At 38.8% G+C, this 14,179-nt stretch overlaps 1 protein-coding gene across 8 annotated transcripts in view; it reads left to right on the plus strand.

The window, feature by feature from the left end:
* The window catches only part of ZFAND4 (zinc finger AN1-type containing 4), an 87,330-nt gene extending 82,846 nt beyond the window's left edge, over positions 1-4,484 (plus strand). For all 8 annotated transcript variants that reach the window (XM_082718722.1, XM_082718721.1, XM_082718727.1 and 5 more), the window contains 2 exons: positions 2,488-2,605; positions 3,557-4,484. In XM_082718722.1, coding sequence (XP_082574848.1) covers positions 2,488-2,605; positions 3,557-3,692 — 254 coding nt within the window. In that variant the 3' untranslated portion in view covers positions 3,693-4,484. The remainder of the gene's footprint in view (positions 1-2,487; positions 2,606-3,556) is intronic.
* Positions 4,485-14,179: the final 9,695 nt, after the last annotated feature.

Consider the following 14,179-nt stretch of genomic DNA (forward strand, 5'->3'; position numbering starts at 1 on the left):
CTCATGGTTTCACTTACTTGTGGAGTATAAGGAATAATATGGAGGACATTGGGAGATGGAGAGAAGGGCGTTGGGGGAAACCAGTGGGGGAGACGAATGATGAGAGACTGTGGACACTGAGAAACAAACAGGTTTTGGAAGAAAAGGGATGGAGGGTTGGGTGAGCCTGGTGGTGGGTATTAAGGAGGGCACGTATTGCATGGAGCACTGGATGTGATGCATAAACAATGAATCTCGGAACACTGAAAAAATGAAAGTTAAAAAAAATTGATTTAATTATTTCTTTTTCTTTTCTTTTTATTTCTTTTTAAAGATTTTATTTATTTATTTTGGAGACAATGAGAGAAGGGACAGGGTGGGACAGGTGGGGAGGGAGAAAGAATTTGAAGCAGACTCCACATTGAGTAGGGATCCTGATGTGGGACTCGATCCCAGGACCCTGAGATCATGACCTGAGTCAAAGGCTTAACCAACTGATCCACCCAGACACCCCTGATTTAATTATTTCTTATGTGATAACATGTGCTTTTTAAAAAATTATGTTCAGGGGCGCCTGGGTGGCTCAGTGGTTAAGCCGCTGCCTTCGGCTCAGGTCATGATCCCAGGGTCCTGGGATCGAGCCCCGCATCGGGCTCTCTGCTCAGCGGGGAGCCTGCTTCCTCCTCTCTCTCTCTGCCTGCCTCTCTGCCTACTTACGATCTCTGTCTGTCAAATAAATAAATAAAATCTTTAAAAAAAAAATTATGTTCAATTAGCCAACATACATCATTAGCTTTTGGTATAGTGTTCCGTGGTTCATTAGTTGTATATAACACCCAGTGCCCATCACCACACATGCCCTTCTCAATACCATTACCCTGTTACCTCTTCCCCCCAACCCCTGTCCCTTCTGTAACCCTCAGTTCGTTTCCCGGAGTTCAGAGTCTCCTAAGGTTTATCTAACCCTCTCTGATTTCTTCCCATTCAGTTTTCCCTCCCTTCCCCTGTGGTCATCCACACTATTCCTTATGTTCTACATATGACTGAAACCATATGATAATTGTCTTTCCCTGCTTGACTTATTTCACTTAGCAGAATCCCCTCCAGTTCCATCCACATCAATGCAATTGTTTTTTTTTTTTGTTTTTTTTTTTTTTAAGTTAAAAAATCAAGTTATGGGGCACCTGGGTGGCTCAGTCATTAAGCATCTGCCTTCGGCTCAGATCCTGATCCCAGAGTCCTGGGATCGAACTCCACACTAGGCTCCCTACCTGGTGGGAAGACTGCTTCTCCATCTCCCACTCCCCCTACTTGTGTTTCCTCTCTCGCTGTGTTTCTCTCTGTCAAATAAATAAATAAAATATTTTTTAAAAAATCAAGTTGTTACAGGGCGCCTGGGTGGCTCAGTGGGTTAAGCCGCTGCCTTCGGCTCAGGTCATGATCTCGGGGTCCTGGGATTGACCCGCATCGGTCTCTCTGCTCGGCAGGGAGCCTGCTTCCTTCTCTCTCTCTCTCTCTGCCTGCCTCTCAGTGTACTTGTGATTTCTCTCTGTCAAATAAATAAATAAAATCTTTAAAAAAAAAAATCAAGTTGTTACAATAGTACAAAATTTAGTAAATATTTTTTGGAAAGGTAGTAGTACTGTGAAATTGAGCAGTATACCATATTAATCACTGTTGATTATGGGATATTTAATATAATTATAACATTTAAATTTTTCAGAATGTTTTTTACGTGTGAGAACTGAGTTGACCTTAAAACACCCAGAAACCTAAGGGAGAAAAATACATGTTACATTGTCTTAAAAATGAATAAATTGAAGTTTTGAAAGAATAAATAGGGGCGCCTGGGTGGCTTAGATGGTTAAGCAATTGCCTTTGGCTCAGGTTGTGATCTCCAGGCCCTGCGATCAAGCCCATTAACCTGCCAGCTCAGCCAGGAGACTGGGGAGTCCGGGGAGTCTGCTTCTCTGTGCCTCTCCTGCTTGTGCTCTCCCTGTCTTTCTCTCTCAGATGAATAAAACCTTAAAAAAAAAAAGAATAAATAACTTACTTGTAGTTTGATGAATATAATTTCAATGGTAATCAGGACTAAAAGACCAGTTTCATGATACTCTGGTGTTCCTTCTTGGTGTAAAAGAATAGGGTTACATTGTTTCCTCTCAGAGGCCTCATAAAGATGATTTTGACCCAGACATTTTCTTTTGATTCTCTGTCAAAGTTTGATATACTTTACAATTACCAATTGTCGTTGGAAGTAATCAGAAACGTGCCAGTGTGTACAGAAGTCCTGAAAATACAAGTCTCAGTCAGAAGAAACCTCTAACAGTTCTATTGGATCTTCACTTGTAGATTCTATAGATAATTTTGTATATAAAAATAACACAAATTAATTTCTTGTGGCAAGGAAGTTTCCTGTGACAGGGATGTGTTTCATGTTTTGCCTAATACTATTTCACATTTAAAATCCTGTGCCTGTATTAATCAGGGTATCCTTTCTTTAAACAGGAGAATGTACTCATCACCTCCCACCTGTGAATGCCCCCATTCAGACAAAGAAGAAAGCAACAAAGCATTGTTTCCTTTGTGGGAAGAAAACTGGACTGGCTACTAGCTACGAATGCAGGCAGGTTGGCTGGCTGGAAAAGCGGAGATGCTTTCTTTGTGGTGACCCAGTGTAGGGATACAGTATAAAACACTCTTTAAACTGGCTATTCATTAACATCATTAAGATGATGTTCAAATAGCAGTCCTCAGTTCAGCTTCTAATTGGCTAAAGAGTAAGTAGACAGCTCCTGAGTTTATAAATCATGAGATCCTCTCCTGTTACTTCAAGTTAGGAGATTTAAATCAATGGGAGAATAGACTTTCTTTGTCTCATGACAGATATGCTTGTTTTTTTTTTTAATATAACTTTGGAAGAACCCATCCTCCAAGATTCTATTTGAAATTGAACACAAAAGGGACTAAATTTATTGTACTGTTAATTTAACTATTATATGGTACAGTTTAATTTGAAAACATGAATAATACATTCACAAAAATTAATGAGTTTTCTCATAATTATCTCATTAGCATTGATTAATATGCTCTGAGGATAGTATCTGCCCTTAGTTTGAGTGCAGGCATTAAAATAAACTGCTACTTCACAGAGTACTTTTTATTCAAATAGAAATAGCTCATCTTATTTGTTAGAAATATTTAAAAGTCCTTTAATAATTAGGTTTTATGTGATTTTCTTTTGAGACTGAATTTCTCACAAATTCAGTTCTCCCAGGTTTACTAGATATAAGAGAAATGATAGACATATTTGCCAGCTTTTGCAGTTTTACTGCTTCATAAAGATCTGTATCCGGTTTCATTTCATAATAGGTTCTTTATTACAAACTCATATTCATGGACAGTTAACTTTTTCTTTTTGGGGTACTTGTGCTGGTTTATGAACACAAGGGAAATGTCAGTGCTGGAAATTGCTAAGAGGGCTCCTGTTGGATACCTGAAATCAAGCTCTGATCTTCCAAAGAGATGAGCCTCTATAGAAATGTGACCATTCACATGGACTTTTTTTGTGCTTTAGATGTGGAAACAACTTCTGTGCATCTCATCGCTATGCAGAAACTCACGGCTGCACCTATGATTACAAGAGTGCAGGGAGGAGATACTTACAGGAGGCAAATCCTGTGGTTAACGCACCCAAACTTCCAAAAATCTAGCTCTTGCTCTGCGCCTAGGAATTGTATTACAATGACAGAAGAAGTATTGTTCAGACTGCATTATTTTTGTTCGACTCTAAAAGATTTGCCAAATGACAAAACCATACAATGCATACTGTTGGAGAAAGAATACTACTGTATTTGACATCTTTATCCTTTGGTGAATCGAAAGTTTTAAAAAGTAGTTTTAAAAACTTTATAATGATTTAGCTTTGTTATTGCATGTCTTGTGTTAACTATTTTATATTTGATATTGCAATTTCATAGACAAGTCTTCAAAAGATGCACTTTAGGAAGTTATTACTGACCGTGTAACCAGCTTCTACATTGTACAGAAATGTGCCGCCATGCAGCGGCTCTACTCACATCCACCACTTTTTTGAGGGGTGTGGGGTGGGGGGTGGGGATTTGTTTTTTTTTTTTAAATCCCATGTGTGAAAATTTATTGAGTTTGCCAGCAAGTTCCTTTTTATTTCAAGCTACTTTTTATAAAAAAAGAACATTTTGTTTCTCAGTGTGATTTTAACACATATATATTTCTTCCATATTCAGATTGGCATTCAGATATGTATCCGTTCTATAAAACACATCATGTTAATCATACTATATATTTCTTAAAATACTACTTTTTGAGTAGTATTTTTGAGTAGTTTTACAATACAAGGGGTCTCAGTTGTTGCCATTAAATACGGAATCCAACTTTTCACTGGCTACATTTAAAACAAAATCTTACAACTTGAGTTGAGTGCTATTACCAGGAGAAATTCAAATAAATATTCATTTTCATTATGAGTTTGATTATTTGATTATTTACAATAATTTTTCTTTTATAACTTTAAATTTTTTTATTTAAATTCAATTTAATTAATGCATACTATATTATTAGTTTCAGAGGTAGAATTTAGTGATCATCAGTTGCATGTAATACCCAGTGCTTATCACATCACGTGCCCTCCTTAATGCCCATCACCCAGTTACCCCAAACTCCCAATGACCTCCCTTCCAGCAACCCTCAGTTTATAGTTTATAAATAGTTTATATATAGTTTATAGTTAAGCATCTCTTATGGTTTGCCTCCCTCTCTGTTTTTATCTTATTTTTCCTTCCCTTCTTCTATGTTCATCTGTTTTGTTTCTTAAATTCTACATGACTGAAATCCTGTATTTGTCTTTCTCTGACTGACTGATTTTGCTTGGGATAATACCCTCAATGATTTCATTAAATCAGTAATTTATTCTAATTGGAAAAAATGACTATCTGTATAAAGGTATTCTTCTAGGATATAAGGGCCCTGTTCCCCAGATGTAAGCAATATAACCAATATAAGCTTTTGAGAGTTCATTCCTTTCATGAAAGCTTAGTTGAATCAGATCCTGATCCCTGGTAAACAGGTGGCAGGCAACCCAAATAGATTTTGCAACTCTAGCCCCACCCAAGTTGGATCTACAATGGTACCTGAGGCTAATTTAGGTGCTCTGCAGGGTCTCTTTCTCCACAAAGGGGTGAATGAACTGGAGAGTTCTACTCTTCCTGCTACTTCTTAAAAAGAGATAGAATGTTAAATGGATAAAGAGCCTTCATCCTTCTGAAGACATCTCAAGATGCTCCTGGTCAGGAAGGAAATACATTTACAAGTGGGAAAGATACTAGTGGAGGAGTGATACAATTAGGGGTTGATGACGATGGTTTGTTTGTTTGTTTTTAAGATTTTATTTATTTATTTGACAGATCACAAGTAGGCAGAGAGGCAGGCAGGGAGAGAGAGGAGGAAGCAGGCTCCCTGCTGAACAGAGAGCCCGATGTAGGGCTCGATCCTGGGACCCTGGGATCATGACCTGAGCTGAAGGCAGAGGCTTAACCCACTGAGCCACCCAGATGCCCCGATGGCGATGGTTTTTAGGGCAAGCTATACAAACTAATGAAAATACTTACATTTGTGTTGAGTAATTCAGTTTTCCTCCCCTACTTATCAAGACAACATGTACTTTAGACATTTAAAATCTATTGCATGGATAGGCTTCTGTAAAAGGACAAAACATATTTATTCTACAATAAATATGAATGGTTAGGGTATTGATATATGCTCAGTGCACTATGCTTTTTAAACTAAGACCATGTAGAAATAAGTCTTGTTTTAAGTCCATCAAAGATTATGGTTAAAAGTGAGTTTTTGGTCCTTGTCATACTAGTTTTTAAGTCACTGAGAGAGAAACCAGTCAAATTCCAGAAATAATATCATTGGAAAGCATTTCTTTTTTTTTTTTTTTTTTTTTGGAAAGCATTTCTTTATGCTTTAAATTCTTAAAAAGAGGTTATCATAATTTTGCAGATCTTAGATCTGTCTTTCCAACCCCAGTAATTATCAGAGTGCTTTGCATGTAGACCCAGATTAAACATTAGTTAAATAAATTAATTATATGGAACACCTTAATTGTGACCAAAAATCAAGGTGTTCATATTGTTTTATATAACTAAACTAATTTTATGTGATAAAATTCAGTTTCTGGATTTTATTTTTTTTGAGGGGGTGGGCAGAGGGAGAGAATCTCAAGCAGGCTCCACACCCAGCCCAGAGCCCTACACAGGGCTCCCTCTTGACCCTGAGATCATGACCTGAGCTGAAGTTAAGATTTGAATGCTTAACCAATGAGCCACCCAGGAACCCTCTCTGAATTTTATTTTTAAACAGTAAGTATTTGGTTTTAGCAACATTAAAAGTTAAAATGTTTAATAAATATTTTTCAAGTTAAGTTTAGTGCTTTTTAATCATTCTAACATGAGAATTTCAACTATATACTTAGATGTTTTAAAATTTCATGTGTTCTCACTTGTGGAAGGATTTAATTATAACAGAGAATACAGGAATTGATTTCCTGATGTATGTTTAATGTGGTTTTAAGCCATCAGGATAGAGAATCCAATCTCCTTTCTAGTGGGGTTTTCCAAAGTATGAACCCTGTACCTATCTTGAAACACAAGATTTTAAGTGACACATGAATGAAATTTTAAAAAATATTTATATACTTTTAATGTTTATCATGAAATGACTCAAGTAGCTTAAGTTGAAAATAAATTGATACAAAAAAAAAGTTGAGGGGCGCCTGGGTGGCTCAGTGGGTTAAGCCAATGCCTTCGGCTCAGGTCATGATCTCCGGGTCTTGGGATCGAGTCCCGCATCGGGCTCTCTGCTCAGCAGGGAGCCTGCTTCCCTCTCTCTCTCTCTCTCTCTGCCTGCCTCTCCATCTACTTGTGATTTCTCTCTGTCAAATAAATAAATAAAATCTTAAAAAAAAAAGACATTGCATTAAAATATTAAAAAAAAAGTTGATTGAAAATTGACAAGCAAGAGTATGTATAACATCATAACAGTAGATGTGAATGACTGAAATTTAGGAATAAAGGTATCTCATGTTTCTTTGAAAACTATGTTAGACTTTAAGAATGGTTGATGAAAGTGATTTTTGAAAAATGATTTTATTATTTTTAATGATTTTTGAAAAAATACATAAGGATAAAAAATGAAAGTTGAAATTTCACCATGGACAACCTCCTCCCCCCACCTCTTAAAAGTTTCTGTTTTAGTTTTTCTGGTAGTTACTATCATAACACTAGCCAATATATTTAGACATAATTTTTTGACACCCCATTATTAACAGATCAGGAATTTAACCTGATAACTCATTACCTCTGTACTCCCCAATTTTTATTAGTCTATTAGTCTGCTGAGGTTGCTGTAACAAAATACCATAGACTGGGTGGCTTAAACAACAGAAATTAATTTTCCATGGTTCTGGAGGCTAGCAGTCCCAGATCAAGGTCTGTCCAGCAGGGTGGTTTTCTGGTAAGATCTCTTACCCTGGCTTTCAGAGAGCTTGCCTTCTCACTGTATCCTCATGGCCTTTCTTCAGTGTGTGCATACATGGAACTCTCCAGTGTCTTGTTTTACAAGAGCACTAATCCTACGGGACCAGGGCCCTACTCTATGACCTCACTTCATCTCAGTTACTTCCTTAATCCAGAAACAGCCACACCAGGTAGGGTTTAACAATTTGAAGGACACACATATATTTAGGCCATACTGGTCAATTCTTTATAGTTAGAGTATTTATGTCAAATTCACTCACTCCTCTGCAGTTACTCTTGTCCCTATCACCATAGCTTTCACCTGAGCTGTTGTAACTGCTTAAGCTTCCTAGCTGGGATTCTTTTTTTTTTTTTTTTAATTTATTTTTTATTTATTTTCAGCATAACAGTATTCATTATTTTTGCACCACACCCAGTGCTCCATGCAATCCGTGCCCTCTATAATACCCACCACCTGGTACCCCCACCTCCCACCCCCTGCCCCTTCAAAACCCTCAGACTGTTTTTCAGAGTCCATAGTCTCTCATGGTTCACCTCCCCTTCCAATTTCCCCCAACTCCCTTCTCCTCTCTAACTCCCCATGTCCCTAGCTGGGATTCTTGAGTTACTTCTGTGTCCTTTATATAACCCCATTTTCTACACTTGTGAACTCGAGAACCAAAAATTGAGCACATCAGTGCCTGAAATATATTATTGACTTTTATGTTCTTAGAATAAAGACCCAAATTCTTAATAATTCTTCCTAGTAAGGCCCCTGTGATTTAGCCCCCACCAATTTCTCCAGTCTCAAATTGCATGGTTTCCCCCTGCTTTCTGAAATTTGGTCCCAGCCTGTTTCTTTCTCCTTAATACCCAGTGGTTTTTCAGATGCGTACTCTGTCATTACTTCCTGAAAGAAGCCTTCCCTGATGTATTATTCTCTAAGTCCGTACCATTCCTCTTCCTACCATATACATTTCTTTCATGGAATGTACCACAATATTATTTTGATATTTCTGTGATCATTTGAATTGTATAAGATGGCAAGTCCATCAGAGTAGGAATTGCCCTCCTGTCTATCTATCCTTGTTCCCAAGCATTGCAGAGAGAAGCCCTTAGTATTTGTTGAATGATTAAAAAAAAAAACTTTAAGGATGTGCTAAGTCTTTTTAGTGACCTAGTAATATTAAGTGATATTATTGCCTTTTTTGCCTTGTATTTGGGTTGATTTAAAAATTGAAAGCAGGAGCTCCTGGGTGGCACAGTCAGTTAAGCATCTGACTCTTGATTTCAGCTCAGGTCCTAATCTCAAGATTGTAAGATCCAGCCTTGCATTGGGATTCAGAGTCTGCTTGTGACTCTCGTTCCCTCTTCCTCTGCCCCTCCCCCCCAGCTCTCTCTCTCTCTTTTTATTATGTTAGTTACCATACAGTATATTATTAGTTTTTGATGTAGTGTTCCATGATTCATTGCTTGTGTATAACACCCAGTGCTCTATGTAATACATGTCCTCCTTAATACCCATTGCCAGGCTAACCCATCCCCTACCCGCTTCTCCTCTATAACCCTCAATTTGTTTCCCGGAGTCCATAGTCTCTCATGGTTTGTCTTCCTCTCTGAGCCTACCCCTTTAATTTCCCCCTTCCTTCTCCTAATGTCCTCCGTGCAATCTCTTATGTTCCACAAATAAGTGAAACCATATGATAATTGACTTTCTCTGCTTGAAAGTCTCCTAATCTCCTCCAGTTCCATCCATGTTGATCCGAAAGTTGGGTATTCATCTTTTCTGATGGCTGAGTAACACTCCATTGTATATATGGACCATATCTTCTTTATCTATTTGTCTGTTGAAGGGCATCTTGGCTCTTTCTGCAGTGTGGCTTTGTGGACATTTCTGCTATGTCATTGGGGTACACATATGACCCTTCTTTTCACTATATCTGTATCTTTGGGGTAAATACCCAGGAGTGCAATTTCTAGGTCATAGAGTAGCTCTATTTTTAATTTTTTGAGGAACCTCCACACTGCTCCCCAAAGTGGCTGCTCCAACTTGCATTCCCACCAACAGTGTACGAGAGTTCCCCTTTCTCCACATCCTCTCCAACATTTGTTGTTTCTTGCCTTGTTAATTTTTGCCATTCTAACTGGTGTAAGGTGGTATCTCAATGTGGTTTTGATTTGAATTTCCATGATGGCTAATGATGAACATTTTTTTCATGTGTTTGCTTGCCATTTGTATGCATTGGAGAAGTGTGTGTTCATGTCTTCTGTCCACTTTTTAAAAAAATTTTATTTATTTATTTTTCAGAGAGAGAGAGAAAGAGAGAGAGAGATCACAAGTAGGCCAAGAGGCAGGCAGAGGCAGAGGGAGAAGCAGGTTCCTTGCCGAGCAAGGAGCCGGATGTGGGACTTGATTCCAGGACGCTGGGATCATGACCGAAGGCAGCCACTTAACCAACTGAGCCACCCAGGCACCCCTTCTGTCCATTTTTTGACTTGATTATCTGTTTTTTGGGTGTTGAGTTTGAGAAGTTCTTTATAGATCTTGTATGTCAGCCTTTTGTCTGTAGTGTCATTTACAAATATCTTCTCCCATTCCATAGGTTGCCTCTTTGTCTTGTTGACTGCTTCCTTTGCTGTGCAAAAGCTTTTTATCTTGATGAAGTCCCAAAAGTTCATTTTCACTTTTGTTTCCCATGCTTTTGGAGACATGTCTGGAAAGAAGTTCCTGAGACCGATGTCAAAAGAGGTTACTGCCTATGTTCTCCTAGGATTTTGATGGATTCCTGTCTCACACTGAGGTCTTTCATCCATTTTGAGTTCATCTTTGTGTATGGTTTAAGAGAATGGTCAGTTTCATTCATCTGAATGTGGCTGTCCAATTTTCCCAGCACCAATTACTGAAGAGACTGTCTTTTTTCCCACTGTATATTTTTTCCTGCTTTGTCGAAGATTATTTGACCACAGAGTTGCAGGTCCATATTTGGACTCTCTGCTCTGTTCCACTGATCTATGTCTCTGTGTTTGTGCCAGTACCATGCTATCTTGGTGATCATAGCTTTGTAATATAGCTTGAAATCAGGCAACATGATGCCCCCAGTTTTTTCTTTTTCAACATTTCCTTAGTGATTTGGGGTCTTTTCTGGTTCCATACAAATTTTAGGATTGTTTGTTTCAGCACTTTGAAAAATGCCAATAGTATTTTGATCAGGATGGCTTCCAAAGTGTAGATTGCTCTGGGCAGCATAGACATTTTAACAATGTTTATTCTTCCAATCTATGAGCATGGAATGTTTTTTCCATTATTTTGTGTCTTGGGTTTCTATCTTTTATAGATAGTTGTTAACTAGGGAGCAGAATAGTTATTACTTGGGGGCAAGAAGCTGAGTTTTGTGCTTTTTCTTCCTAATTTGGTCAGAGGTTTCCTGTCACGGTATCCTCCATCTTGGATCTGTCTGGTTTGATCTGGCTTCTTGCGGAGTGCTGCCAGGACAAGTCTCTAACTTCCTGATAGCTGGCCAGGACCACCTCACATTGGCCTCCAGAGGTTAGGGGTTCAATGTATAAATTTTGGGGAGACACAATTCAGACCATAATAGATTCTATATATTGCTGTGGCAACTAACAGATTAACTTTTATTCCTCATCCATGCAAAATTCAGTGAGCCAAGCAACTTCCCAGGGTAGCTACCTGATGAGGCAATTCAGGCTAATTCCATTGTATGATTTTGCCAATGTAACGTGTGTTCTTTAGGGTTGCTGCAGCAGGGGGGAGAGGGCTAGAGGGTTGCCCATTGTCTTTTCATTGACTTTGTGTAGAAGTGTATATACATTCTGCTCACAACCCATTGGTTAGAGCTAGTCATATGGCTTTACCCAATTGCCAGAGTTAGGGGGGTGGTGGGGAATGGATATTCAATGAGTTGTGAATGTCTGCCACAAATGGTATTAAGGGCTAAGAACAAAAGCCAAACACAATAGAGTGACACAGATAGGAGCTGTTTTAGAAAGGGTGGTCTGAGACCTCCACTATGAGAAAGTTACATTTATGTGAAGTCACAAAGGAAGAGAGGAAATGGGGGAAGTGTTCTAAGCCTGAGGAAACCAAGAAATAGCAAGGAAGTCTGGCAGCTAGAACAAAGCAAGTAAGGGGGAAAACAGGAAATAAGGAACTACATTATGAAAGACTTGATAGGTATGAACTTTGGATTTAATCTGAATTGGGATGATATTGGAGGTTTACATAATTGGACTTAAGTTTTAAAAAATCAGTTTGGTGACTGTGTAGAAAAACATTGGAGGAGGCAACGATGAAAACCAGGAGGCAGATAATCATCATCATTATCATCATATCATCATTCATAGGAATTCATAAGGCTGGGCTGGGATGTGGCACTCCTGGATGGTTTTTATCCTCTTCTCAAACCACCAACACCCCTCTCCCTGTCTTCACTCTCAACTTCTTATTTTATTAAACTGGGAACAATTGGAAAAGAAAAAAATTTTTTTGACTCCATAGTGAGTCAACTCTATACTGACTCCATACTGAGTGAAAAACCCCACATGGGGCCCCAATCCCAGGACTCTGAGATCATGACCGGAGCTGAAATTGAGTCAGATGCTTAACTGACCGAGTGACCCAGGCACCCTGGAAAAGAAATTCTATATGCATCTAACAACAAACATACCAAACTGTATCTGTGCCTTCCCACTCCCCTTGCTCATCTATCTATGGATGACCCTTCCAGCTAACTCAAGGATTTCCTTCCTATGTTTGTCACTCTCCTGCATTGATATTTTCTCATCACTGGACCACTTCTATATTAGTGTATAAATATTTAAACAAAATACCTAACCCCCACATCTCTGGCCTGCTGTTGTTCCCTTCCCCTGTTTGTCTTTGCAGCAAAAGGAAATCTGCTTCCTGTCACTGTATTCTATCTCTGCAATAAGGCTTGTATCCCTACCACTTTATCTTAATTGCTCTGTTCTCAAGTTCTCAAAGATCTCTCAATTGCTAAATCCAAAGGTCACTTCTCATTTTACTCAACTTCTCAGCAGCAAATGAAATGACACACTGAGGCACTTCCTTCTCCCTAGAAAGTTTTCTTCACTTAGCCTTTAGAACTCTATTTCATTTTTCTCCTCTTAACTTAAGCTGTTACTGCTGTTTTCTTGGCTAGTCTCCCCATCTCCAAAGTGCTACATGAGCAGCCTTTGGATCTTTAATTTCCCCTGCAATTATGCAATTCATGTCCTTGGTCAGCAACTTTCAGTGATTTTCAAACTGTAACACCATACTGTTCTCTTACTCTGTCAAAAAAATCAGTTGAGTTGGGAGAAGTTTTAAAAAATAGAATAAAGTGGAAAAGAAAGGAAATAGTGAATTATAGAGGGTAGATTTGCGTTTTGAAACTTTTAAGTTATCGTAGATTTGCTTTTTGAAACTTTTAAGTTATCGACATGTGTTTGTTCAGTATGAAAAATGTATTTTGTATCCTGGGTTGACATCAGAAGGTATGAAAGTTGCTTTTCTGTGTGATGTCATCCAATCTTGTAGCCCTAGATACTACCGACCAATCAATTCATGTCTCTGTAGCTCTCCTCAGAATTCTAGTGTCTTCTGTGCAGTTGCTAACTGTACACCTCTATTTGGACGGCTAATAGGCATGTCAAATTTAGCATGTCCAAAATCAAATTCTTGATTTTTTTTTTCCTGCCAGCCTGCACATACCCTTTTTTGACTTTAAAAATGTAAGTCAGTTATTTTACCACAAAAGTGAATTTATTTGGGAATAGCAGAGAATTGCAATTCAGGAGAAGCAAGGTTTAGCAAAAACTTTAGGCTCATCTTAGAAAAGAGGAACATTATTTTATGGAGATGAAGGAGGAAGTGGTTTTTTTTTTTGTTTGTTTTTGTTTTGTTTTTTTTTGTTTAAACAGAAGTCCATTGGAGAAAAGAATTCAGGGCGATGAGGTCCCCCCCCCCCCCGGACACCAAGATTTTATTTATTTATTTATTTGACAGACAGAGATCACAAGTAAGCAGAGAGGCAGGTAGGGAGAGGCAGAGAGAGGTGGGGAAGCACACTCCCTGCTGAGCAGAGAGCTGGTGCAGGGCTTGATCAAAGGACCCTGAGATCTGGACCTGAGCAGAAAGCAGAGGCTTTGACCCACTGAGCCACCCAAGCACCCCAGTGATGAGGGTTTTTTATTGGCTGAATTGCTGGCATAGTTTCATATAGGAGATATGCTGTACATCTTTTCCTATTGGGACCTGTAATTGATAATTCTTTCCTGTTAGGCGTTTTTCTGTCGGGGTAATAGGTAATTCTTCCAGCTATTGATGAGTGGTATGGCACAAGAGCTCCCTCTTCTGGCCTCCCAACTCCATTTTAAAGATTTTTTTTTTTTTTTTAATTTATTTATTTGACAGAGATCACAGGTAGGCAGAGAGGCTGGGGTGGGGGGAAGTAGGCTCCCGGATGAGCAGAGAGCCCCATGTGGGGCTCCATTCCAGGACCCTGAGATCATGACCTGAGCCAAAGGCAGAGGCTTAACCCACTGAGCCACCCAGGCGCCCCATCCCAACTCCATTTTAGTGAGGTTTCCCTTTATTAATTTTCACACCCTTCTCCATCTAA

This window comes from Mustela nivalis (genome assembly GCF_964662115.1).
Source record: "Mustela nivalis genome assembly, chromosome: 2".
Classification (NCBI taxonomy): domain Eukaryota; kingdom Metazoa; phylum Chordata; class Mammalia; order Carnivora; family Mustelidae; genus Mustela; species Mustela nivalis.